Source organism: Carlito syrichta, unplaced genomic scaffold (assembly GCF_000164805.1).
Source record: "Carlito syrichta isolate Samal-C Ts95f unplaced genomic scaffold, Tarsius_syrichta-2.0.1 Scaffold301796, whole genome shotgun sequence".
NCBI lineage: Eukaryota > Metazoa > Chordata > Mammalia > Primates > Tarsiidae > Carlito > Carlito syrichta.
The window spans coordinates 1-23112 of NW_007245892.1; the positions used below are offsets into that span (position 1 = coordinate 1).

Below are 23112 nucleotides of genomic sequence, written 5' to 3' on the forward strand. Positions count from 1 at the left end.
CGCGGGAGCGCGCCGAGGGGCTGGGAGTTGTGTCATCCGGCTGCGCCGCTCCGTGCCACGTGACTTTGCGGCGGGCGGGGCGAGAGCTGCGCCGGGGACGCGTCATTGGACCGCGCAGCCGCGTGCGGCTTTGACTCTGGCCGGTGTGTGAGCGGGGCTGGGCCGAGTGCTCTGGCGCCACCGCGCGGGCCAGGCTCGAGGCTACGCGGAGCGACGGGAGCCCGGGAGAGTCGGGCTGGACTTAGGCCCTGTGTTCTCAGGCGTGCCTTGCCGCTGAGGGTCCGACTACCTCCTCCTGGAGTAGCAGCTTCCATGGGCGTTTGGGGCAGGGGCCTTGACGCAGCAACCTCTACATGGTACATCCCCAGTCCCAGGACTGGGCTTGAGCGACCCCAATCACCCCTCCCCCTGCACCTCCTAACTGGGGCCTGGCGTCAACAGCCTGAGGACTAACGCACGCTGATCCCTAGGCTCTGTCCAGGACCCAAGGTAGACATCCTGGGCTTGCTCCATGTTCAGGTCAACCTGGAGCAGTCCCTGGAAAGGCCATGCGGACCACGGCTATGTGATCATGGCTAAGTCCAGACACCGGATCCGAGAGCAAGCCTGCAGTTGATGGAGTTGGAATAGGCTCCTCCGTGCCGCTGGGTCCCACCTTCTGCTGTGGGCATCCAGGCAGATGGCAGGCTGGTAGGGCAGAGCTGCGGGCATACAGGCCAAATGCATAGATAGTGCCTTCCTGTTCACCTCCAGGGGGATGACCTTTTCTCCCTAGGCAAGGATGCCCAAGTGCTCAAGCTGAAGCCATCGCAGAACCTGACCCAACTTTTGGCGCAGAAACCCTGGGATGAGGAAGAGCACACTCAGTCCTGCCCTCCCTCCACAACCAGAAAGCAGCTCCCTAAGCAGCTCAGGCAGGTGCAAGGGGAAAGGCCTTGGAAGAAAGAGCAGTGGGCTCCATAGCAGACTGTAAGAAGGCCCCTTACAAACTGAATTTAGGATCGACACAAGTGACATGATTTGAGGCAAGATCAGTTCCTTGGAAAGCACTGGTTCTTACTCCTGCCAATCTTGCAAAAACCTGATCAGGCATCAGACTTGGAATGGACACTAGACCACGATCCCAGAAGAGCAAGTAGGTGTCAGTATTGAACATACATGGTTATTGAAGCCATCCTTGCAGAAAACCACAGTCCACATACCCTCAGTCATCTGTACCTAGTTGTGTAGCCTGCAGCCCTCTTGTATGGGTCACAAACATTGTATCAAGGGGCAGAGTATCAAGCCTAGCCTCCATTTTGGTGAGGTGCTTGCTACCCTCCAGTCTCTCTCTCTCTCTCTCTCTCTCACACACACACACACACACACACACACACACACACACACACACCAGCTGGCTTCAGTCCCTGTGGCCTGCCCTGGTATTTTCAGCACTGATGGTTGAAGGACAAATGGGAATATACTCCAAAATGCTTTGCAAACTGGGAAGCATAAGCTGGTAGGTTCATCATGGGGTAAAACCCTGTTTCAGTATACACTTTAATTCTAAAGGCAGCTAAAATTTTTTTCCTTTAATAAAAAAATCCTAGACACACTGAAGTCCTAGAGTAAACCAGCAACAGAAGGAAATGAATCCCCTCACGGGGGCACCATAGAGCCAGCATCATCAGGAAAGCTCCAGGCTTCACATCTGATACAGTATTGTCAGGAGCCTGCTTAAAAAATAAATTACAAAAAGGCTGTTTTGGGAAGACAGCTGAACTGTTTTTTCCCCTCAGGTGCAACAGGAATCGAGTAGACTACAAATCAGTCCGAACACTGGCTGCCTTGGGGGCATGTTTAGGCATCAGTTCATTTATCTTGCGGATGTAGTCAGACTTTTCTGCACAGCCTTTGCAGGTCTCCCCCCAGTCATCCAGTATCTTCTTCAGCTCTTTGACTCGGAGCTTCTTAAGGTCCACGGTGCTCAGGTCAATCTGCTTGTCTAGAGAAAAGATCAGGGAGAGTAACTGGCTGGGTGGGAGCAGCCACATCTCCTGAATACTCCCAGGATAGGTCACCCCCTGTACAGCCAAACCAGACCCTACAACCAGCCCTACTGGCTGTAGGGGAAGAGACATTTCCAGACACATCTGGAGGTACGTCAGTGTCCCCCTCAACCAAGAGAGGGAACTGGCCCCTCACCAGGAGACTAGCCCATGCTGTCAGTGTCCACTACAGACATGCAGTGTGGACAAGGACAGGGACAAAGGCCATACTGTCCTTACAGGAAGAACATGGCCCCATCCCCCAAGTGCCTTGTATATAGTCACTGCAGAATGACAGCTCCAGGCTGGTGACAGAGCAGGCAGATCCTTTAGTTGTTATTTCTCAGTAGAGGCCCTGGTCAAACTTTTGGGTCAGGGGCTAACTCTCTGTGACCACAGAATGACCTGGAGCCAACCTGAGGATCACTCTCAGAAGACCAGGCATCCTTGACACAAGTGGGTGACCATGGGCCCTTGGACATTTAAGTTATAATAAAAGTTAATTGTTACAGAACAGACCTTGACTCTGAAGACTGGTACTATGTTTGTGCAAGCAGAGACTGACTCAACAAGAGAGATGTTGTAGCTCCTGTAACTCTTGAGCCTGCCCACTTGGACACAGCATTTCTTTTCAGAATAATAAAGATCACTGGGCCTTCAGAGCTTGCTGCCAGGACAAGCCTATTAAATCCAAGTCAGATCATGTCCCTTCTCTGCTCAAAAACTTCAAATGCTCCTAACTTCAATCAGACTAAAAGCCAAAGTCCTCACCAACCAGCAAGGCTTTCTGTGACCTGCCCACCTCCCTGTCATGCCTCTGGCTGCCTTTACACTGTCTGTATTCTCTGCCTGAAAATGCTCTTTCACTAGCTGGCCTATTGGCTAATCCTCATCTCTTTCAAAGTTTGCTGAAATGTCACCTCCTCAATGAGGCTTATTTTGACCTCCACTCACTTCCATACCAGATCCTTCCAGCATTCAGCACCATCTATCATGCAAAATAACCCACTCAGGTCTCTAGTCTGTCTTCTTCCTCTTCTAGATGGCAAATAAACACAGAAGGTGCACAGCACTTGTTAGATAAGGCCTGGCCACACTTACCATACTTCAGCTCACAGATCTGGCTGTCCTTCTTCTTGAGCTTCTCACAGATCTTCTCCACAGGGATGTGGTGGGCCAGGGGCTTTGAGACCTCATTGATGATCTTGGTGGCTGCATCATCTGTGGCCCCAATGTAGTAGCACTACAACCAAAAAAAGGACAAAAACCTTCAGGAGGTGCCACTTGAGAGCCATCTCCTTCAAAACACACTGACATCCCAAAACATCTCTCTGCCAGGCCCTCATTTTTTGGTGTCCTGTTGGTACTGGCAGTCAGATTCAGTCAGTGTAAAGCTTGGGTCCTTAACACATGCTCATTCCCAGAGTCGATAGCCACAAGATGTGTCCAAAACTTTAAGAGACAGACAAACCAGAGACTGCCAGGAAAATTAAAGCAAGAAAAGCCATTGCTTCAGTAGGATTCTTGTCTTCAGTCTGGCCCTGGCCTACCGTACTGTGGGCACCTTGTCACCTCTGGTCTTCACACATCCCAAGTTCTTTCTGGTCTCTGGGCATTCACACTGGCTGTTCCCTCCATCTGGGATGCTCTTACCCGACTTCAATGATGACCCACTCTAGATTAACACCTAATGCCTCCACCAAAGGACCCTGGTCTGTTTTCTTAATGACACCCATCCACTGCGTTATTTGTTTGCCTGATTGTCATTTCTCTCTCCTGATATTCCCAGTCCCCAGCACACAGTAGGTGCTTAATAAATAATAACAGGATAGAAAATATCACAACTGCAGAATACATGCTCACTTGCAGAAGGACATGAAAGCACTTCAGTCCCTCATCAGTTTACAGACAGAGCAGCTGGCCTCCTGAACAGAGGGGTGGGCGGGGCCTTTTATCAAGGGGTGGGTGAACATGAGCCAGGGCCAGCCGTGGAGGATCCCCAGCTACTCACCAACCGATTCTCTTTGCCTCTTGCTTCGCGGCAGAACTTTATAAGTTCTTTTTCAATAGTAGCTGGTGAAAATGTGACATCTCTGTCTTTGAGGTCCTGGTAGAATCTTCCCAGATAAGAAATACAAACTGGAAAAAAGAGGGAAGGGAGATGCTCAGCAATTACCCCTCATCTACCAGGAAGGAACTCCGTCAGTAATTTTAATAGACGACACAGAGATGAACCATCAGAGGTGAGTTTTTCATCACTGGCTTTTTTTCAGGTGTCCACAGATAGACAGAACTTGGCTCCAGGTTGCCGGGGTCCCCTGAAACCCCCATGGCATAAGGGGAATGAGCAGCACCTCCAATAACCCGTAAACAACTCCTCCCTGTTCCTTTCATGAAGCTTAAGCCTAAAGCTAACACGTGTCCTTGAGAAGGGACTCACTGTGACCTCATAAATGGACAGACTGGAGACTGAAGAGAAAAACGATCAAAATGCTGCTGCTAATTTCCAAATACACCACCGAACCCCGGGGTGCAGCTTCACGATCCCAACCGACGGGGCGCGGTACCCACGGCCGATCCTCGGGGGGTCCTCGACCCAGAACGGGGCCGCTCCCGGGAGCCTCTTGACGGTGGTAGGAAGGGACAAAAAACTCCGGCGTTATGCATATTTCAGGCCAAGTTTCCAGCAGGATTTAGTCTCAACTTTTTCTTGTCGGACTAGTGTTTTCTGGGCCCGGCGTCTGCCCTTCCTCTGGTGGGCCCCACTGGGACCGGCCTCCGCCGCCGCCCCCGCCCGCTCTGGCCCTGGCAGTCGGTGCTTTTATTGGGTTCCGCGCCGCCGCTAGGACGGCCTCAGAGCGCGGACCCCTGACCCCTCGCACCTTCGCAGTCGCCCGGTCGCAGCGCCCGGCTGCCCGGCAGCACGCTCAGAGCCAGCGCTACCGCCAGCCCGTGCGTGGCCCACATCCTCTTCCTCCCCGCTGCCGCCGCCGACCGACTGAACCGCACCCGCCTCGCGCACCGCCTCCAGGTCCCGGCCGCGCGCCGTAGTTTCCCATTGGCGGGCGGCACCTACGCCCGCCCCCACGCCGCGTCCCCATTGGTCCAAGCGCCCACTAGCCCAGACGTGCGGCTACACGCTGCCCTTCCCCATTGGCTGGTGGCGTCTCAGCCCTAGACAGTTGTCGGCCGCTGATTGAACCCCTGCTGGCCGCAGGAAGCGGCAGCGGCCGCTACGGAAGCGGTGGAGGCGGTCGTTTTGGTTAAGGGCAGCCGCCTAGGCTGAGGTTGGGCGTCGCCAGCTGAAGCGGGGTTCGACCGCCGCCTTGCACCTGCTGACTTGTCCCTCGTACCCCTTGCTCTGGGCTCCACGCCCGCCCGGAAAACCCTGCGGACTCCTCGCCTAGGACCCCGACTCGTGGCTCAGGTCAGGAGTTCTGGGATCAGCCGAACCCCAGCAGGGTAGGTAAGAGAGGGCGGGCAGCTGCAGGCAAGGTTCAAAAAGAGACAGGGCTCAGAAGAGGTGTCTTTCCTTTTTTCAAGCGATTACGTGAACGGGGGACCCAACTTTTGGGAGTGTCTGCTGAAGCTCAGGCGCCCACGTACTTGCCCCCTGGCTGACCGGAGCCTGCCTCGTACTGGCTGACAGCAGATCTACGTGTGGACGGATCTCCGGCTGCGGGATTTCCAGGAGAAAAGGCTCAAAGCCGGGCTGCCCTACTAAAGCGCCCGAGGTCTGAGCTATGGCCGAGGCTTTGGGATCGCCTCCGAGTGGCGAGGTCATGGGGGCTTGGGAGGTTTGTCCCGCTCCTGGAAGAGCTTGTTTCCTCACGAGCTCTGGAAGCGTGGCCGAGGTGGTTGGCCCACCCCTCCTGGTTCCCAGCTGCCGGGCGTACTCTTGAGTGGGGTCCTGCGGGTCAGCAAGCACTGGAGGTGCTTGGGCTGCCCTCCTTTCAAGTGCTGGTGTGGCTACCTGCCTTTGAAGGTAGGACGCACGAGGGTTGTTGACTCTGCTCAGTGAGGAAAGGACTCGTATGGAGCTAAAAGGGCTTGGAGCCCGGCGACAAGGATTGCAGGGGGCACATCAGCTGCTCCCATTCAGTGAATTCAGTGGATCAGTAGCAGGTATTCATCTTTAATTCACATCACAGCAGTCAAGGGAGTGGGGAAAAGGGGGAAAAATCAAGTGGCAGATATTTACATCTAAAATTCACATTACTTACTTGTTGGATTTCAAACATGCTACCACAATATATACAGTAAAATACCTCTTGGGACATTAGTACAAATTTTTTTTTCTTTTAACTTTGCTTTTCTGGTACAGTAAGATCATTTTTAAATCACTTTTTCTTTAAACATGGATACACAAAAAGAAATGGTTAGAAGTTGTCTTGTTTTAAAATAAGCACAGAATGCCAGAGGTTAAAAACACATTTATAGGGCTGAATACCAATTGGACATCACACTTTATACATTTTTTGCTCAAATTCCTGTACAAATACACAGCATTCAAATAGGTATTTACAAATAAGCTTGAAAGAATGAAAATCAGTATTTTACAATCTTTTCAAAGGGTTCTCATCTCTGGCCTCCCACTTCCCTCAGACTGACTGATTCTCCACTGAAAAGGATTCAGAATGTGTCCTTTCATTGAGTTAGGGAAAATGGAGACGGAAACAGTTTCACCTTACATAAAGCAGACTAAACAAACCCACACTCCTCTCCCTACTTCATGTGCCATCAAGTGGAGAAGGTAGTTGTTCTTACTTAATGACTACTTTCTACAGGGATTCAGGTTCAGAACTGCCTTGAAATCTAAAATGCCCTCCTACCTAAGAATCAAACTTAAAGCTAGTCCGACCCTGTAACACCTGTGAACACCAGAAGGTCCAGAGACTGAAGTTGCAAGTGAATCTAGGCTCATAAGTTGGCCAGCCCTTTCAAGTGGGGGGACTGCCACGACTGACCCACATTCACAGCAGCCATCTGCCCCTGTCTGCTTGGAATGATCAGTGGCATCAGAAAGGACTCATACTGGTGATAAACAACCAGAAACCCTGAAGGTAATTTAGCCCTCCACCTTTCCCAATACATCAATTTACTAGCATTTCTGTTAAACAAGCTGGCGTTTGTTTATAAGAGAAAAAGACCCTGACCATGGCCTTTTCTGTTTGGAAAAAGGGGTTATGTAGAAGGGATGGAGGGTTAGGGCCCAGAGCCTGGCCATTGAGGACAGACAGACCAGCAGGAGACAAACTGGGGGCAACATGCCTGCTCAACAAGAAGGCAGCCTTATGACCATCACTAACATGAACTCAAGCAAATAAAATAAAAAGTACTTTGAAGACAGTTTTTTTTTAAGTAACTTAGAAGCACCTGATAAAATACTACTATACCTACCCCATTCTATCCTCTCAAATAATAAACAGGAAAACCAGTGCCCTGGCCTGAAAGAGTTTCCTATAAAGATACCACTGCATTCTGCCCAACAGACTGGAGAGGCTGGAGAAACTGCCTTCCTGCTGGCCCTGAACCCTGAGAGGTGGTACCCACATGCCTTGGAGCGGAGGAGCTGTATTTGGCCAGTTGGGAGATGACAATTCTACCAGCATGGCTGTCTGCTTCCAGCCTCTTTACCCAGGATCTTGCTAATTCTGACCACATCCTCAGGGCCCGGGAAGCCTGGGTGGGCAGCCAACTCCATGGCTCAGAGGTAGTGCTGAAAATCCCTGATTCAGGAGCTGATGGCAGACGTTCTAAATGCTTCTGAAAGCTTAGAGGATTTCCGGCCCCTGCCACACCCCAGCTTCACTCTTCACCACATGGCTCTCCCAGGAGGAAGGTGGCTAGGGTACCCCTTGGGCTCTAGTACTTCACGCAAGCCCGGGAGGGTGGAAGATAACCCTTGCAGATACATTTGCCAAGGGACTTTTGTGGGGCATGAGGTGTATCAGCAGTCCAAGGGAACAAACAGTTAGAAATAAAAATGATGGAGAGAAGATGGAGTAGGAGATGGCTGGCCCATAGAAGCCTGGCAGTATGCCCTGGGCATGCAGTTAGGCCAGTCACATGCCTAAGCCATCATGTTGGCCTGGCCAGCTCCTCAGTTGCACACTCCTAGACAGAAGAGTGGGCAGACATTTGTGCAAAACGGCTTGTAGCTCCTTTATCCACCTGTGACACGTAGTCCATGTGGTCCTTGCAATCCCTGAATGCAACCATGAACTTTTCTGTCCATATAGCAAAGGAAGAGGTCCCTAGTGCAATTTCCATTCTGTGCATCTCTACCCTGGAGGGAGGGCCTGGGCTTCTGCTCCTGAGCCCTGTAATGCGGCAAAGCGTTCTGTCTGTGCAATTTCTCCACATGGTTCCACATGGCCTGGAACTGGAGGAGGAAGAAAGCATCTACTGCATAAAGAAAGGAAAACCCATAGAAATGGAAATGTAAAAAAATGAAATAAAAAGGGAAGCCACAACCCTTCATGCTGCTGTGGCCTCTGTACATGGCAACACATGAGTTCACGGCAGTAGAATGGAGACTTGGGGTGGTTCTCTCCTGAGTGCCAAGCCTCTCTGGCTCCCTGGGGGGTGGAGGAGGGTGGGGAGGGGGTTCGCTTTTCAGACCTGGAGTGGTTGGGCAAGCTGCTTGCTGAGGGTGACATCCCAGCCACCTCTCTGCCCCTCATTGTTCCCCTCGGCCGTGCTCCCAGGCCATGCGGGCCTGCTCATCCTTGGTGCTCCCAGGAGGCAGTGAGGCCTTGCGGTGCAGGCCTCGAGGCCTCTCAGTCTCTTCACGCAGCAGAACCCCCTCATCATGCTCCAGAGCTGGCAGGCGGGGATGGTACGGCTTGGGTGGCAGCGCAGGCGGGTCCATGGGGTCTTGAGGGATGACACATCCCGGGGCTGAGTGGCTTCTGCATGGCTGGGCCTTGATGGAGTCCAGGACGGCGGACTCGGAGAGGCTGTAGTGGACAGGGAGGTAGGGTGGCTCAAGATCTTCATCAGCATTCCAGGCCTGGCTTGGCATGGAGTCCATGGTGTCTGTGCGAGGTGGAGCCTCTGAGGAGTGCCCAAAGTTACTCTCACTCAAGGAGGACACGCCACTGCTGGCACTGCCCGACAACGTAGAGTTGCTGCCATCTAGGCCTGACTGGGGGCTTGTGGGGGATGCGGGGATAGGGTGGAGGGGAGACTGCAAAGGAAAAGGTCGGCATGTTAGACTCCTCTCCAGACAGGCTGACTGGCCTGACACAGGAAAACTAAGAGCCTGCCTATGAATTAACTTTAATGCTTATCAACAGCATGTTTCTTGTTTCTTGATTAACAAATTCCCAGCTCCTCCTCCCACCCTCAAGCAAGCTAGTGGAACTCGAGAATCATCTGCCTTTCTGTGGCCAAAAGATGGCTTTGTCCTGGACATTGGTGTTCCCTGGGGCTAGGTCCCAGGCTCCTGTCTGTGGCTCTGGGGTATAGACAGAAGGGCTGGGTCGTCAGGCCAGTGGAGACGTGAAAGAACCCTGATGAACTGTGGACCAGAGGAATGTATTTTGCTGTGGAAATCTGACAGACTCAGTCTTTTCCAATTTGCAGAAAGATTATTAGGTAGGATTTAAGTTTTACTCTCATGAGTTTTTCATAAAGTTTTGGTGTCTGATGCTTACTTTTACTGAATTCTAGTTTAAAATGTTCTGATACATCACAGAAATGTTTGTTTAGGTTAGCTAGTGAACTCTGATGTGTTGGCAGAGAGCCCCCAGGTCTTGCAGTGCTCACTGCCCACACTCTTGGTACTGTGTGTTGCCCTTTCCAGGACCCTCTGATCTCCCTGCCCCATCGCATGTGCTGCAGGATCCAAGTGTGCACCTGCAGCTCAGGTGTGGCTCTGGATACCCCCAGCTTCTGCCAGGCTAGGGAGAGAGAAGAGGAGGGCTTAGGTTCCTCTTATAGACCCCAAAGGTGATTCTAGAACAGATCAAATGATTTGTCTCACAGCCTGATGGGGCTGCCGCTTCAGTACGTTACCTTGCGCAGGGTCCGGGCAGGGAGGGCCGGGGGGGTATCACCCAGAGGGTGGTGGAAGGCGTCAAAGTGTAGGGAATAATGACCTGTAAAGGGAACAGAACCAGAGCCTCAGTGGGGGCCCTGCTCCAGGCTACATGCTGGCACCATCTTGCTGGCCACTGGACAGGTATGGGAAGAGTCTCCTGGGAATCCCTCAGCGTTGAGAGCTATAGAAAAACCTCTCTATGTGGCCTTCTCCAAAACACAGGCTTCTGGGGTAAAAGAAACCCACTTCAACAGGAGGTCAGGAAAGTCGAGTGCTTCAGAGCTTGTGGAACACGGGCTGCAGGCAGTGGCAACTGCAGCCCACTGCTAGGCAACGACAGGCTGGTGAGCAGTGTGCCTGGCACAGTCAGTTCTGTTGTCTTCAGTCTCCTTGGTTGGGATGGCCTTCCTGAGCTAACCTGCTATACTCAGAAACCTCACGACCCCAAAGCCCAGCAGGATCCTTCCTGTGATTGGGATGTTTTTTCCTTGGCTGAGTTGGCCCAGAGAATAGCCCATCTTCTCAGCCTGGATGGCTGTTGCCCTGGCCCTTGAGCAGAGTCTGAGACAAGGGATTATTTGGGAACTCGCTGGAGATCTTCTTACCATGCAGCAGGCTTCGGGGAGGCACTGGGGGGCCCAGGATGTGCCCCATATGGGCAGACAGGAAGGGCTGGGCCTCTCGGGCTCCACTATCCAGGCTCCAGCTGCTGGGGGTTGCTGGCGCCGCTGAAGGGTGGAAACAGATGGCATGAAGGGAAGTTACTTCTTGAGCCACCCTCTGGGAGAAGCCCATCCTACAGCCTGTGGCTTCTCCAGGTATGTACTGCGTATCCAGCACACTTGGAAGGGGCGTGCTAGCCCCTGGAGCTAGAAACACTTGCCAAGCAGGCACTGTGGCCTACAGGGGAGAGTGGCCAGGGTTTGAAGCTCCTTAAGAGAGTGGCAACAGAGTAAGCTGATGTCTAAAGAGTACTCAGCATGAAACAGCTGAGAGAAAGTGCAGCAAGGAGTGACCATCTTCAGCCTCTGAGATTTGCTGGGAGGAGAAGGCAGAAGAGGACAAAAGAGTATAGAATAGGCTGATGAAGCCGAGAGGATACAGAGAGAACAGGGCCATAGAGCTCCTTGCCAAAGTTGAGTAAGGGCTCTCCTACTGCCCAGGCTCAAGGGGAAAAACAGGGAGTAAGGACAGATGATCAGTGTAGAGCTGGAAGAGAGTATAAAACCTAGGAATTGCAGCCCAAGTTCAGCTGGAACCACTGTTTCCTGAGGGGGATGGGGATGGGGGCTTGTGGAGCCCATAGATGCTCTGGGGCATCTAGAGAAGCCCAGTTTCTGTCACCTACATGCCATGGATGCAGGGTACAGTGGACCCAGGACAGAGGGAAGCACAGAGTGCCCTTCTGTGCTAAAGAAGGAGTCCAGTGCCAGAATACTGGGCTCTCAGCCATAGTTAGGATGAGAGACTTTGCTGGAGGGAAGAGAAGAGAAGCGATGGCCAGACTTGAGGGTCTGAGGGTACCACTCTGCAGGAGCAACAGGGGATATGTGAATCTTGTCGGCCAACTCCTAGAGAACAAATGCCAGCCAAAAGAACTGTGCCCTTTCTCTGGTGGAGTCAGGCAAGTCCAATCTCCCTTTTGGACTATTAGCAGCAGGGAAGTAGCTCACAATCCAGATGCTGTCACCGGCTTTGTTCCAAGGCAGTGGTAGCTATATTGAGTCTGAAGTAGCTGGGGTTTGGGTTCTTTCTGGTGCTGGCACTGAGTGGGGAATTCCAGGGCCTGATAGGAGCTGATGGGAGCTGGCTTTGAGGAGGATGTGGCCAAGAGGGGTTGAGCCCCATGGCAGTCCAAGGATCAAGAGGTGACATCCATCCTCTTCCTCATTGCTCAGTAACTGTGACTGCAGCAGAAGACAGGGTAAATTACCACTATTAAACAGCCGTAGTTCTAAGGAGGACTACTCAGTCTCATGGTGTGGTTGATGGCTGATGGCAGGAAGGAGGGGTGTGGCAGTGACTGAGCTCCGGGCAGGCACTCAGCTGTTGCCTGAAGGGAGGGAAGGATTCTGAATCTGATGAGCATCAGATGGATTCCACCAGATGGCCTCCTCAGAGAGTCTGAGCCACCCAAGAACAGGACCATCCTTGCCTACAACTCTCTCCAGGATGCAGCATTAGCTTTTTGGTCCTCAGCACTGAGGCCCTCTTTCCCCCAAAAGAAAAGCACCTTTTCCATAAAAAGCCACCAAATATCAGGGAAGAAGAAGTTTGGAAATGGATCTGGGAAGCCTCTCCAAAGGAGTTCCAATAGCCCAGGATCTAGAGGCACACCTAGGCCCTGGAAGGATTGTGGGGCTGCAAAAGTTCACCCATAAGGGTCCAGAGGGCATGAAGGCTATGGGAGAAGAAAGCTGGCAAGGCTGTAATGGTTTACAAAAGGATGTCTGCTTGAGCAACTCCACATGAACCAGAAGCTGTCAAGCTCTCCCTGTAGCCTGATGCCTGAGCAGTGAGGCCAGTAGACCTTTGCTATGCAGCATAAGTGCATTGGGGCTAGTGGAATGACTTATTTTAGGAGAAGAGGGGTGATCCCCACAGTGTCCTATCACCTTCCTCTCAGTGCTAACAGCTGTCCAGCACTGACCTGAGTGCCCTATGGCCTTGAGGGCAGGCTTGCCTGATCTGAGAGTCACTGTTTGGCAAAGAAAAATACCTGCAAGTGAGAAGTGGAGTCCTCGTGGGACTCAGAACCCTGACAAGAGAATGATGACAAGTGTGTACAGGTCCTGCCCTGGAGGTTCCAGGTGGAGATTTAGGGAGTTTTCACTCTGGCCTATGGGTTGTCACTGGGCAAATGTCTAATTTGCTGCCCACTAAGTGCTGGTCTTGTGCAGACATGTGTGCTCTGGGCTCAGCCTCTGTGTGGAGAAAACCCTCCTTCTCTCCCACACCTGGGGTGGGCATGTCCAGCTCCTTGCTATGGCCTGCCCTGAGACCCGAAGCTCTTCCATGTCTGGTTGGTGTAGGGTCCTGGTCTAGCCGCCAGCACCCATTTGAGTTCTGAGCCTGCCTGTGCTCTTGGCTAGTTCTAAGATTGCTCTATATCCCAGGTGAAGAAAAGTCACTGTAGATTCTGTCCCTCTAGGCCGAAAGGGCACTCTGTTTGGGGTCATAGGTGCAAGGGTCCAAGAAGCCACATGTTTTCGGGATATGCAGCCTTGAGGTTAGGAAGGCATCTTCAGCCAGAATCTCCAGGCACTTTGTGGCTAAGCACCTGGTGCCAATGCCCACCAATGTTTGGTCTCCTTAAAGAGGACATAGAGGTATGTCCTCCATGATGAGCAAGGGGACAGCAGACAACATTTGGTGAGAAGGTACAATGACAACATGATGACAGCTTTGGATGAACATGTTCTGATGAAATAGGGGATGGCAGGCTATATTAGTGGGAACTGAGTGTGTCCTAAACTCCAACAGCTGGAGGAGAGGGGATAAGAACCTATGGGGAAAGGGGCTGATATAGGTCCTGGTTCTGGGTGACAGGAAGGCTCAACTTTCACCATTTAGGTATGGCTCTGTGTTAAAATTAACCCAGGTGTCCATGTCTGAGGCTTCAGGCCAGGGTTACAGGGGTCTGAGTCTGGTTCTTCAGTCAGCTTGCAGGAGCAGAGCACAGGGTTAAATACAGTTCTAGGAAGGATTGCTCAGTCTTGTGGTATGGTTGATGATCTTGCAAAGTAGAAGACAGATTCACAGCAGCTGCTGGCCAAAGTGGCTACAGGAGGATTAGCCTCCTTTCAGGCACCCAGGGCTTCATCTGGAGAAGTCTGTCTTTGGAAAATAGGTGTGTCCCTTCCCATTCTTCTTAGAACTTGTTTGAACCCAGGCCTGTTCTGAGCTTCAAGGGGAGGTCCTTGAGGGCTCAAGTTGAGAGAGACTAAAGGGGCCATAGGGCCTGCTGAATTCTGGGCCTTGTTGGAAGGAGCCTAGGGAAGTGGTTGCCCACAGTTTGCACACAGCAGCCCATATTTCCATAAAGCTGGGTTCAGGGCAGGTGGCAGCTGGGGCCCCTCTGAGGGTAGGTCCTGGGGAGGGAGAGATATAAGATTCAGACTTTGGCATCAGGCCAGACATGGGTTAAACTGAGCACAAGAACTGGTCAGAATTCTATACAGACAGACAGACAGACCTGGATGCTGGAGTGTGGCTCAGCCCTGGCCAACTGGTGCTCAGGGATAAGAGTTAGACACTCAGGATGCAGACAGACACGGAGGAAGGCCACCTGAAGATGGGGAACAATACCTTTTTCAGCCACAGACAGATTGGGGTCACTGCAGGGTTTGCAGGCTCCAACCACTTGCTGGAACAGGGCCCGCTGGAAGTTTGGTGGCTGAAGGAAGGAGAAAAACATCACACGGTGAAAAGAACCCGTTACATCTTAGGAGGCAGTGTTGTAGGCCACAGGAGCCAGGACACTCCAAGATCAGACAGGGAAATCAAAGCAGTGGTATGGATCCCACTTGAGATGTGCTGAAAACTCCATGCCAACTCTAGGAAAAACTGTCTAGGGTGTCTGGCTCTGAGTGCTTCCATGTCCAACATTTGAGGCACCATCCTCCAATGTCTAGCTAGGACCCAAGCTGTCTTGTGCAGGGCCCAGGGAACAGGACATAGGTACCTGGGAGCATCTAACGTATCTTTTAGTCTGGCCAGGGATACCCACTGGCTGAAAGGATTTAGAAACACGCCCTTTCCCCATGAGTACTGACAGGTTTACCCTCCTGGAGAGGCCCTGCACAGGCCCATGTTAGCACTGAGGGTAGAGGAAAGGACAGCACCCAGGCCTAGAGTCACAGACAGGACCTGCTGTTTTGGTGGGCAGTTGCCAAGTCAGCATGCCCCTTTTGCCTGGCAGGGCTGATCAGGCACAGAGAGGTACCACTGAGACACTCCTGGCACTCTGAGGCTAGGTAATGGTCACTTGGCAGTGACTTTTATCGACTCTGATAGACGGGCAAGGATAGACTGCACAGGAGAGGGAGTTAATCCTTGCAGTACTTGGTCAAGGCCCTCAGGCAGAGCATGTGGAGAGCTGTGCAAATGGTGGAGGGCAGCCCCAGCAGGTAGTGAGGGGCTTCAGGTGGATGGATAAATAAAAGAGGCAGCATCTGCCCTGGTCAGGACGTCCTTCCCTCTTGCAGGGAGGAAGAATAACCTCCAGTCCCATGTCCACCATTGCGTTCTCAGGACAGGCTTCAGATAACGAGTTTCCTCTGCCAGGCTGTTTAGGGATGAGCAGTCCAGGAGTCTGGCCAAGACAGATTGCCACACAGGCAATGCTGGTTCCACCCCTGCCACCATTCTACTCACACCCACACTTTGCCTGGATTGCTGCTCCTCAGGTTCACTGTATTCCCCATGCAGGAGCCCAGCAGCCTTCAGAGGGATCTTACAGCAGAATGAGAGAGGCACACAGGAGAATGTGGAAGGCCCAGCAAATGCCAGGAGGGCTACACAGGCTGACACTTGCAGCAGAGGCAGTCAGTAGGGTGAGTCTACTACCTGTCCGTTCTCCAGGATGGCTGCTGGATACATGGCACTGCTTGGGCGGTCCCGGTGTGTGGGCAGCAGCAACATCATTTCCCGGGCATGGCGGTACTTATCTGGCAGAGAGGGAGAGCCTGTAACCAAGTGAGAACAATCAAGCACAGATGACAAGCCACAGATGGAGGGTCCAGCAGTCAAGCATCCTCATCAGGAATGAGGAGCCAGCGTAGTGACCCTTGCAGTTGGAGTGAGGATGAGCTCAGCAAGCACAGGAGGGATGAAGCAGAACCTAGTGGGCAGAACCTGGTGTCCCAGCCAAGGCAGACCCTGAAGGCTGGGGCAATGTAGACCCACTGACAGAGCCTCTCGCCATGCCCATAGGCAAAAGGTGAAGAGAGTTGAGAACTGGAACAGGGTGCCTACAGGCCCCCTCACTCTCAAGGGATGGGTTGGCCTGTATGCTGGGCTCTCTTGAGGGGCCCAAGCATGGGAACAGGCCAGCTTGCAATGGAGCCATCACACAGAGACAGAGACGCTCAGATAACATAGTCACACAGTTATTACTGGACATACCATGTCTCTACACACTTACCTTCTGATACCACTGGCCCTATTCTCAGCTGGCTCCCTCTACCATCTGTTTCCAGAGGCTTTTCCCAGATCCTACGCCCCCACTACTTGACCTCTGCCTTCCTGCCTGTCCTACTGCAACACTAGAGGCAGACTGGCTGCAGGCCAGGGCCCTGCACACAAGTGACTCTCCACGGTTTCTCCCTGTGTAACTTGCCCTTCAGTGAACTCAGGGGCCGTGGAACTAATCTGGAAGTTGTGGGTCTTTAGGCCAGGCTCTTTAGTTGATTTGGTTCATGTTCTCCTATGAGGCCTCTGCAGTGATTTCCCCTGGCCTGAGGGGCTGTTATGGAGGCCAGACCATGCCAGAGGACCCAGTCATCATGGATTCAGGTCCTAACTATAAGTCCAGAAAGATGTCAATCTGTATTTGAAAAGACCTTCCAGTAGCAGTAGAACAACATGCTGGCTTTCCTAGGGAGTGGGTAATTTGGAAGGCCCTCCACATGTGTACTGCTCATTGTGCCAGAGACAAGTATATCCATGGGAAATCACTGGGGGCACCAGACCTCTCACAGGAGAGTCACAGTCACCTGGAACCCAATGCTTCTGGCTGGCTCAAGTTCACTCTCCTTAGTGAACCTTGGTGGTTGAGACCAGTCCATGGGCTCCAATTGCGGGGTGACTCTGCAGCTACTAGAGACTCTGTCACTGAAATTCAGGGTCTCTGGAGCTTTCCTTTGAGTGTGCAGGTCCAGCACTGTAAGGATACGGCTAAAAAAAAAAAAAGGTCTTTAGCCAGCATGCCCAGGAGTCACTGAGAAATTCTTCTTGTAGTCATTTTAGTCTAAGAAAGCTAAAATACTTTAAAGAAGTCAATGTAATAAATGCCAGTAATGCAACTATTTCCACAGTTTTTTTTATACAACTTCTTTTAGTTGGCCTGATCCTGTTTGTAGAACCTCAGGGCTACCTTTAAGACCTGGTCTTTAAAAACATCCTTCATTGACAAGGGAATGATTTAAAAAGTATGATTAAAAAAAAAACCTGAACCTGGATTGCTACCATTCTGTGATTTCTCTCTGTTTTTTTTTGGATTGGAAAATGAAATTTATTTAGAAAGTAGATTAGAAAGAGAGAAAAAAGGGGAATCCACCACCCCCAGATTGAAGAGGGGGCCAGAACTTACAGAGAAGCATGGCCTCTTTTTTTTGAGTCGGGTATTACTCTGTCACCCAGCCTGGTGTGCAGTGGCATGATCATGGCTCACCACAGTCTCAAATTCCTGGGTTCAAGTGATCCTGCCTCAGCCTCCCAAGTAGCTGAGACTATAGGTATGTGCCACCATGCCTGGCTAACTTTAAAGGTTTTTTGTAGAGATGAGGTCTCGCTGTGTTGTCCAGGCTGGACTTGAACTCCTAGGCTCAAGTAATCCTCCTGCCTCATTCTCCCAAAGTGCTGGGATTATAGGCATGAGCCTCTGTGCCTGGCCAATTTTATTGGTTTCTGTTTTCTTTTAGAACTTGTGCTCTTAGGCAACCTCAAGAAGATGGCTATGTAAAAAGAAAAGAAAAACGCTCCCAATCTCACTGATTTATATAGTACCTTCCCAGCAAGAAACTCAGAATGTTCCTAAACCCTGTAGGCCACAGCTCTGGACAGGGCTACCCTCTATTTAGCATGCACCAAAAGAAACAGCACCTTTACACATCCTTAGTTACATCAAACTCATATCTAAGCTCATCCCACACCAGGCATATGGTTGGATACTGGTATTCTATCTTGCTTAGGCTGTCCACGGTCCCTCACCTTACAGAGCTCACAGCCTAGTTCACAAAGAAAACCCCACATCCACATGTTCAATATCTTAATCCATGTTAGGGGGCTAGGATGGAGGGACAGCAGCCTGAAGGCCGCAGTCAGGACCCAAGGGCTCTGCTGGTGGTTTGGATTCATGTATGGTGGCGTATCTGGTACTATAAGGGGTGTTTTGTGCTACCACTAAATCTTCTGACTGTACCACCTTACTGCCCTCACACTGCCCTCTGCCCTCAGCCACCAATCCCATGGTAGAGGAGGGTAGTGGTTACTTTTCATGGAAACACTGAAATACCACAAGGGGTTCTATGTTCATGGAACTTTTGAATGACTTGAGTTGTAGTATGTAAACCCCAGTGTGACTATTCAAGGAGGATCATTCAAAATCCCTTTTTCCTAGCCTCAGTTAGCCTTTTGACCGCCAGGGGGTGCTGCCTATCTGAGTTTAGAGTGCTTTGCAGGTCATTTATCTCGTTATCTCGGAGGCATACAAAGCAACAGGAAATCACAACAGTGTCAATAGGTATGACAAGAAATGTCACTGGTCTCATGAGCACTCCTGGGAGTGGGGCCAGTAACTCTAACGCAAAGGACTCCCCTCTAGATCACCTTCTTCATAAAAGCTTTACCTTCACTGGTTACACCAGACACAAACATAAGAGTAGACTGTTTCCTCCCTTCTTTGCTCTCTGCCAAGGCTTTTCCCAGTTGAGCACAGCATCTTTCTACTATGTCAGACTGCCCTGTTATCTCCATTACTCCTACCGGAGGCCTCATAGATTTGTGTGCTTTGGAGAGATTCTTTCCTTAATGACCATATCGTAAGTTTGTGCTACTTTTGTCTTCATAATAGAAGAACAAAGAGACCTCTTCCTCTGAAGTCTGGAACAAGAGCCAATGACTGACTGGCAAGCTCAGACCATTGTCATTATCCTGCATAGGCAGCCCTAGAAAAGCAACAGTTCTTATTTATCACAGCTTATTTTTATTCCACTGCAAATGTTTCTATCTACAAGGCCAGAATCAACTTTTACTGCAGGAACTAGTATTAGCATGTGAAAAAGATGCTGGCTCTCAGAGAACAATCAGCTGAATAATAAATTAAGCAATAATTGACAAAGTAAATAGGTTTTTACAGAACCATCTCTCTTGATTAAGCCTTTCCCAACTGAAGAATTTGTTTTGGTTATTATTGTTTTAGAATGATATTTTCCAGGGTTAATTTTAGCCTTCAGATTTGCTTTTTATACCTTTTCATCCTGCTTGATTCCTAAAGACAAAAGACTCACTTTTGCCTTGACTTTCATCTTCATTCTATCAAACATTTCAGTGGAAAAAACTGAGCTTTCTTCTAGGCTGTGGTCATCTTACTGAGGTAGAAATGCAATGGCTGGCTACCTGGTGGCAGCATAGCAGCAACCACTGCTCAGAGCAGGGTCTAAACCATGCCAGAGAGAGAGATCTGGGGGCAGAAACCCTCGAGTCCTTAGTGGAAAAGCACAAATGAACATTCTCTAAGTCACAGGGCTTAGACACAGCCACATATGAGAGGAGGAAGAGTGGAGTTTACAGAGCCCTCTTTTCTCCCTTCTGCAAGCAGCACCCTGTCATCCTTACCTCGGGCACTGGAAGGGGCAGAGGTAATCATCTGGGATGGTGCTGAGTGAGTGGAACTCAGGCTGGAGGAAGAAGGGCTTGCCTGGGACGAGGACAGAACAGAGACGTTGGTGACTGAGCCCTGGTACCTGGGGTTGGGATACGCAAGCTGCAAAGGGAGAAAAATCAGCAGGGTAGAAGTCTGAATGGCCAGTACTGTAGGGCTGGCACACAGTTGACTTCTTCATGCCCTGAGGTGCTCAGACCCAATGCCCAATGCTGTATCATGAACCCTGATCAAGTCCAGACTAATGGCCAGCACCAGGAACCACCCGCATACCCCACATGTAACAGGGCTGTTAGGCTAGCCCTACCAAGGTGCCCATGGAGGAAGCAGGACTAAGCCAGCAAGAATGCCAGGCAAGAGGGAAATCTGGCAGAATAGACTTGCTATGGGATCTCTGAAGGCAGCCAGGACTGAAGCTGGATGTCCTTCTTGCAAAATAAGATCTGAGAACTGAGACTTAGGATGGTATGTGGAGGGGAGGCACTTTCTCGCTCTGGTGAGGGGTGTTCTGAATTCTGGAACTAGAGAACGAGGCATGGCTGCCAGTCTTCAGACCAGACCCTCCAACAGCAAGGTGAGTTCTCTAGGCATGGAGAATTCTGAATATTTTCAGTTGACCCCATTGTCCCTGGACAGCTCTGGTACCTGCATGTGGTGGTACAGGTCCTCAGGAGCCTCGCCCATGGAGCTGTCGCCCAGCATCACCATGTTTCCCGCTTCACTAGACGCATGTGAGGAGAGAGAGGATGATGAATGGCGGCCTGTACCCATCAAGTTCATGGGGCTGTGAGCAAGAGTGGGAAATAGGAGTCAGGCCCATGGCTGAGAAACCATCTGGGTGGTAGGGGGACAGTAAAGGGGAACGTGTGAAACAGACGCCCCTAGTCTCAGCCACCACAAGTTTGCAGGGCTCCATAGCCAATGCTCAAACCAATTTGAGGCCTGGAACAGTCCTGAGTCTCACCCTGCTAACCCAGGAGCCCCTGGTCTGAGAGGGCCTATGGTGGGCTGGCCTAGTGTCTACCTAGAGATGGCTTATAGCCACTCAGTCTGATGACATTAGCAGTTTCTCAGAAGTAAAAGAGGGATATGCTGAATTAGGTCAAGGATCTCAGGTCCCCCTTTCTATGGGGAATAGTCTGAGCCAGTACCCATCTCTGTCCACACCATGATGGGATCTGCTCCTAGGTCAGAGATGTGTTCCTGGGATGGGGAAGCTATCAAAATAGCTGCTGGTGAACTATCTGGGATTCCTTCCACAACCGTGACCACAGGATGGCTAATAGCTCTCTTCTAGCAACACTGGGAAGACATTCATTCATTTGTTCCTTCTCTTTTACCGAGTGCCCACTCTGTGCTGAGTTGCTGCTCATGCTGGTTTTCTCCCTCAGCCTGGCTTTCCTGCCATAGAGGCTTTGAGTATTCTCAGCTAACCCCAGGCAAACCAGGACTCCTGGGTTTAGAGCAGCCACACCTTGATGTCCACATCACCATGGTGTTTCTTCCTTAAAACCATTTGGTGATCCTCATTCCCCTTGGGATCAAGTCCAAAGGCCTGCATGAACAAGGCCCATTCAGAGCTGGTCCTGGCTCCCTCCCATACCCTGGCTCTACTCATAGTGCTAACACAGCTGGCCTGTTTACATCTTGAGGCTTCTGCGTGTGTCAGTCACTTTGCCCAGATCTTGCTCCGTCACCCTCCTAACCCCAACTCTTTTCTGCTCAGCAAACTTCTACTTATCCATCAAGAATTACCCCAATGCTCCCTCCTCCGTGTTCCCACAATTCCATGTATACACTTCTATCACTGAGGATAGTGACTGACTAGATGCAGGGTGGGGGTCCTCTTGTGGGAGCCATGTAAGTGTTTGCTGTGTGTGGGTAAGAGGGAATGTGAGCGAGGACACACAGGTAAGTGCTCTTTAGGTCTCCTTTCCTCCAGCCCTTGACATTTAGACTTACCTCTCTGGAGGGAATCCTCCCAGCCCTAAGGCCATACCTGTGCCGATGGGTCATCTTGATGCTCTCAGGACTCATGGGACTATGAGAAGTCAGAACATTTCCCCGTGGGGTGCTGGTGCCTGAACAGGCAGGACTTAGCTTATCCAAACCTGGAAACTCCTGTTGAGAAATGAATGCCCTTTCAGAGAGAGTAAAGAATAAATAAATGATTAAGGGATGGGAGGGAAGAACTGGCTGGTGGTCACAAATGTAAAAGAAAGAAACAAAAATCATACTGTTGTGTAAACCTGAACTACTGACTTCTTTTGGGCAATGCCCCCTTCATGACTGAAACACCCTTCTAACTGCACTGGAACCTAGAACAGAGGCTGGTTGTGGGGCCCTTGGTTGACTCCACCAAGAAAAACAACATTTAGGGGCAACCTCTTCAGGCCCCCTCCCATTGTGGGAGCTTTTCTGTCCTCAATAAATCCTGCTTTCTCACCAAAAAAAAAATAGAAAAGAAAACAATAATTAGAATAGGCTGAAGCCAGTCTGAGCTCATAGGAGGAGCCTGTTAACAGGCTTTCTCATTATACAATAAGTAGACCAATAGCTGGGAAGGAGGAGAGGAAGAGCTTATTATTAGCTGTCAGTCAGCGGGAACTTCTTACATAAGGACTGGGAATGGGTTTTAGTGTATTGCTAAATGGCCCAGCTCTTAGTAACCTAGATTAAGTTGCCTGTGACACAGTTTTTGGGGAGATAGGACACAAAATCCTGATGGTAAGTAACTGAAAAACAGCACAGTTCCATTTTAGCATGATTAAATTCTTATTAAGTATGTAGACTTCTTGGCAGAAACTTCTGATCTCAAACCCTACTAGGAGACAGCACGTTGGTTCGTGTCCCTGTTTGTGAGGAAACAAAGTACAACTGTCCAGGTTTCCTCAAGTCCTTCATAATCTGTGGTGGAGTGGGACCCTAAGTTCACTGGGGATATTTCTGAGCTTGGCTTTAAGAAGCAGCAAGTTTTCTATCCCCTTCTCCCAAAGTATGCAGAGGGCTGAAATGTGCTCCTGCAGTTGCAGAGCACACCTCCAAGTGTACAACTGGAGTCCTTGATGTAGTAGGACAAGCGTTTGTGCCTTCTGCAACCCACATGGCAGAGAACCTCCCCAGTGACCGGGCTCTAGCCTGCCTGTGCCACCTGCTGTGAGAGGGAAGTTTGCACACAGCAGAGACCAGCCAGACTGGCAGGAGACACAAATGGAAGGAGAAGTGATGGAATACAATCAGGTACCCAAGTTGTTTACTAAATGGACACTCCAATTTTAAGGGGGAAACTTAAAAGACCTCTGCATGCTTCAACTTAAAATACCGTGGGAGAATCATAACAGAAAGAAGTTTTAGGCGCTATAGGCTTTCCTCTGGAAAATATGCTCACTTCTCAAACTATAACAAGCTCCTTTTTCTCTCTCTCTCTCTTTTTT

General features: G+C 50.8%; 2 protein-coding genes across 7 annotated transcripts in view; both read right to left on the reverse strand.

The window, feature by feature from the left end:
- Positions 1–1550: 1550 nt before the first annotated feature.
- MANF (mesencephalic astrocyte derived neurotrophic factor) lies at positions 1551–5068 on the reverse strand. Its single transcript, XM_008055251.2, has 4 exons — positions 4910–5068; positions 4039–4166; positions 3129–3270; positions 1551–1984 (listed from the first exon to the last, which is right to left on the reverse strand). The coding sequence occupies exons 1-4, from the start codon at positions 4992–4994 to the stop codon at positions 1800–1802; spliced, it is 540 nt and encodes a 179-aa protein (XP_008053442.1). The 5' UTR covers positions 4995–5068; the 3' UTR covers positions 1551–1799.
- Positions 5069–6142: 1074 nt separating this feature from the next.
- The window catches only part of DOCK3 (dedicator of cytokinesis 3), a 41774-nt gene continuing 24804 nt past the window's right edge, over positions 6143–23112 (reverse strand). The window contains exons 15-22 of one of the 6 annotated variants that reach the window (XM_008055254.1): positions 21678–21799; positions 20324–20399; positions 19633–19780; positions 15643–15761; positions 14383–14470; positions 10680–10802; positions 10050–10132; positions 6143–9219 (exon numbers count right to left, since the gene is read on the reverse strand). In XM_008055254.1, the coding sequence (XP_008053445.1) occupies positions 8710–9219; positions 10050–10132; positions 10680–10802; positions 14383–14470; positions 15643–15761; positions 19633–19780; positions 20324–20399; positions 21678–21799 (1269 nt within the window). In that variant the 3' untranslated portion in view covers positions 6143–8709. Of the gene's footprint in view, positions 9220–10049; positions 10133–10679; positions 10803–13749; positions 14166–14382; positions 14471–15642; positions 15762–19632; positions 19781–20323; positions 20463–21677; positions 21800–23112 lie in introns of those variants that run through there. The other 5 variants (XM_008055255.1, XM_008055253.1, XM_008055256.1 and 2 more) reach the window with 5 other exon arrangements.

Coding starts and splice junctions, on each gene's coding strand:
- MANF (XM_008055251.2), bottom strand. CDS start 4,994: ATGTGGGCCACGCACGGGCTGGCGGTAGCGCTGGCTCTGAGCGTGCTG. Junction 4,167..4,909: donor GCGACCGGGCGACTGCGAAG/GTGCGAGGGGTC, acceptor TCTTTTTTCCAG/TTTGTATTTCTTATCTGGGA. Junction 1,985..3,128: donor GATCTGTGAGCTGAAGTATG/GTAAGTGTGGCC, acceptor TCTTTTCTCTAG/ACAAGCAGATTGACCTGAGC.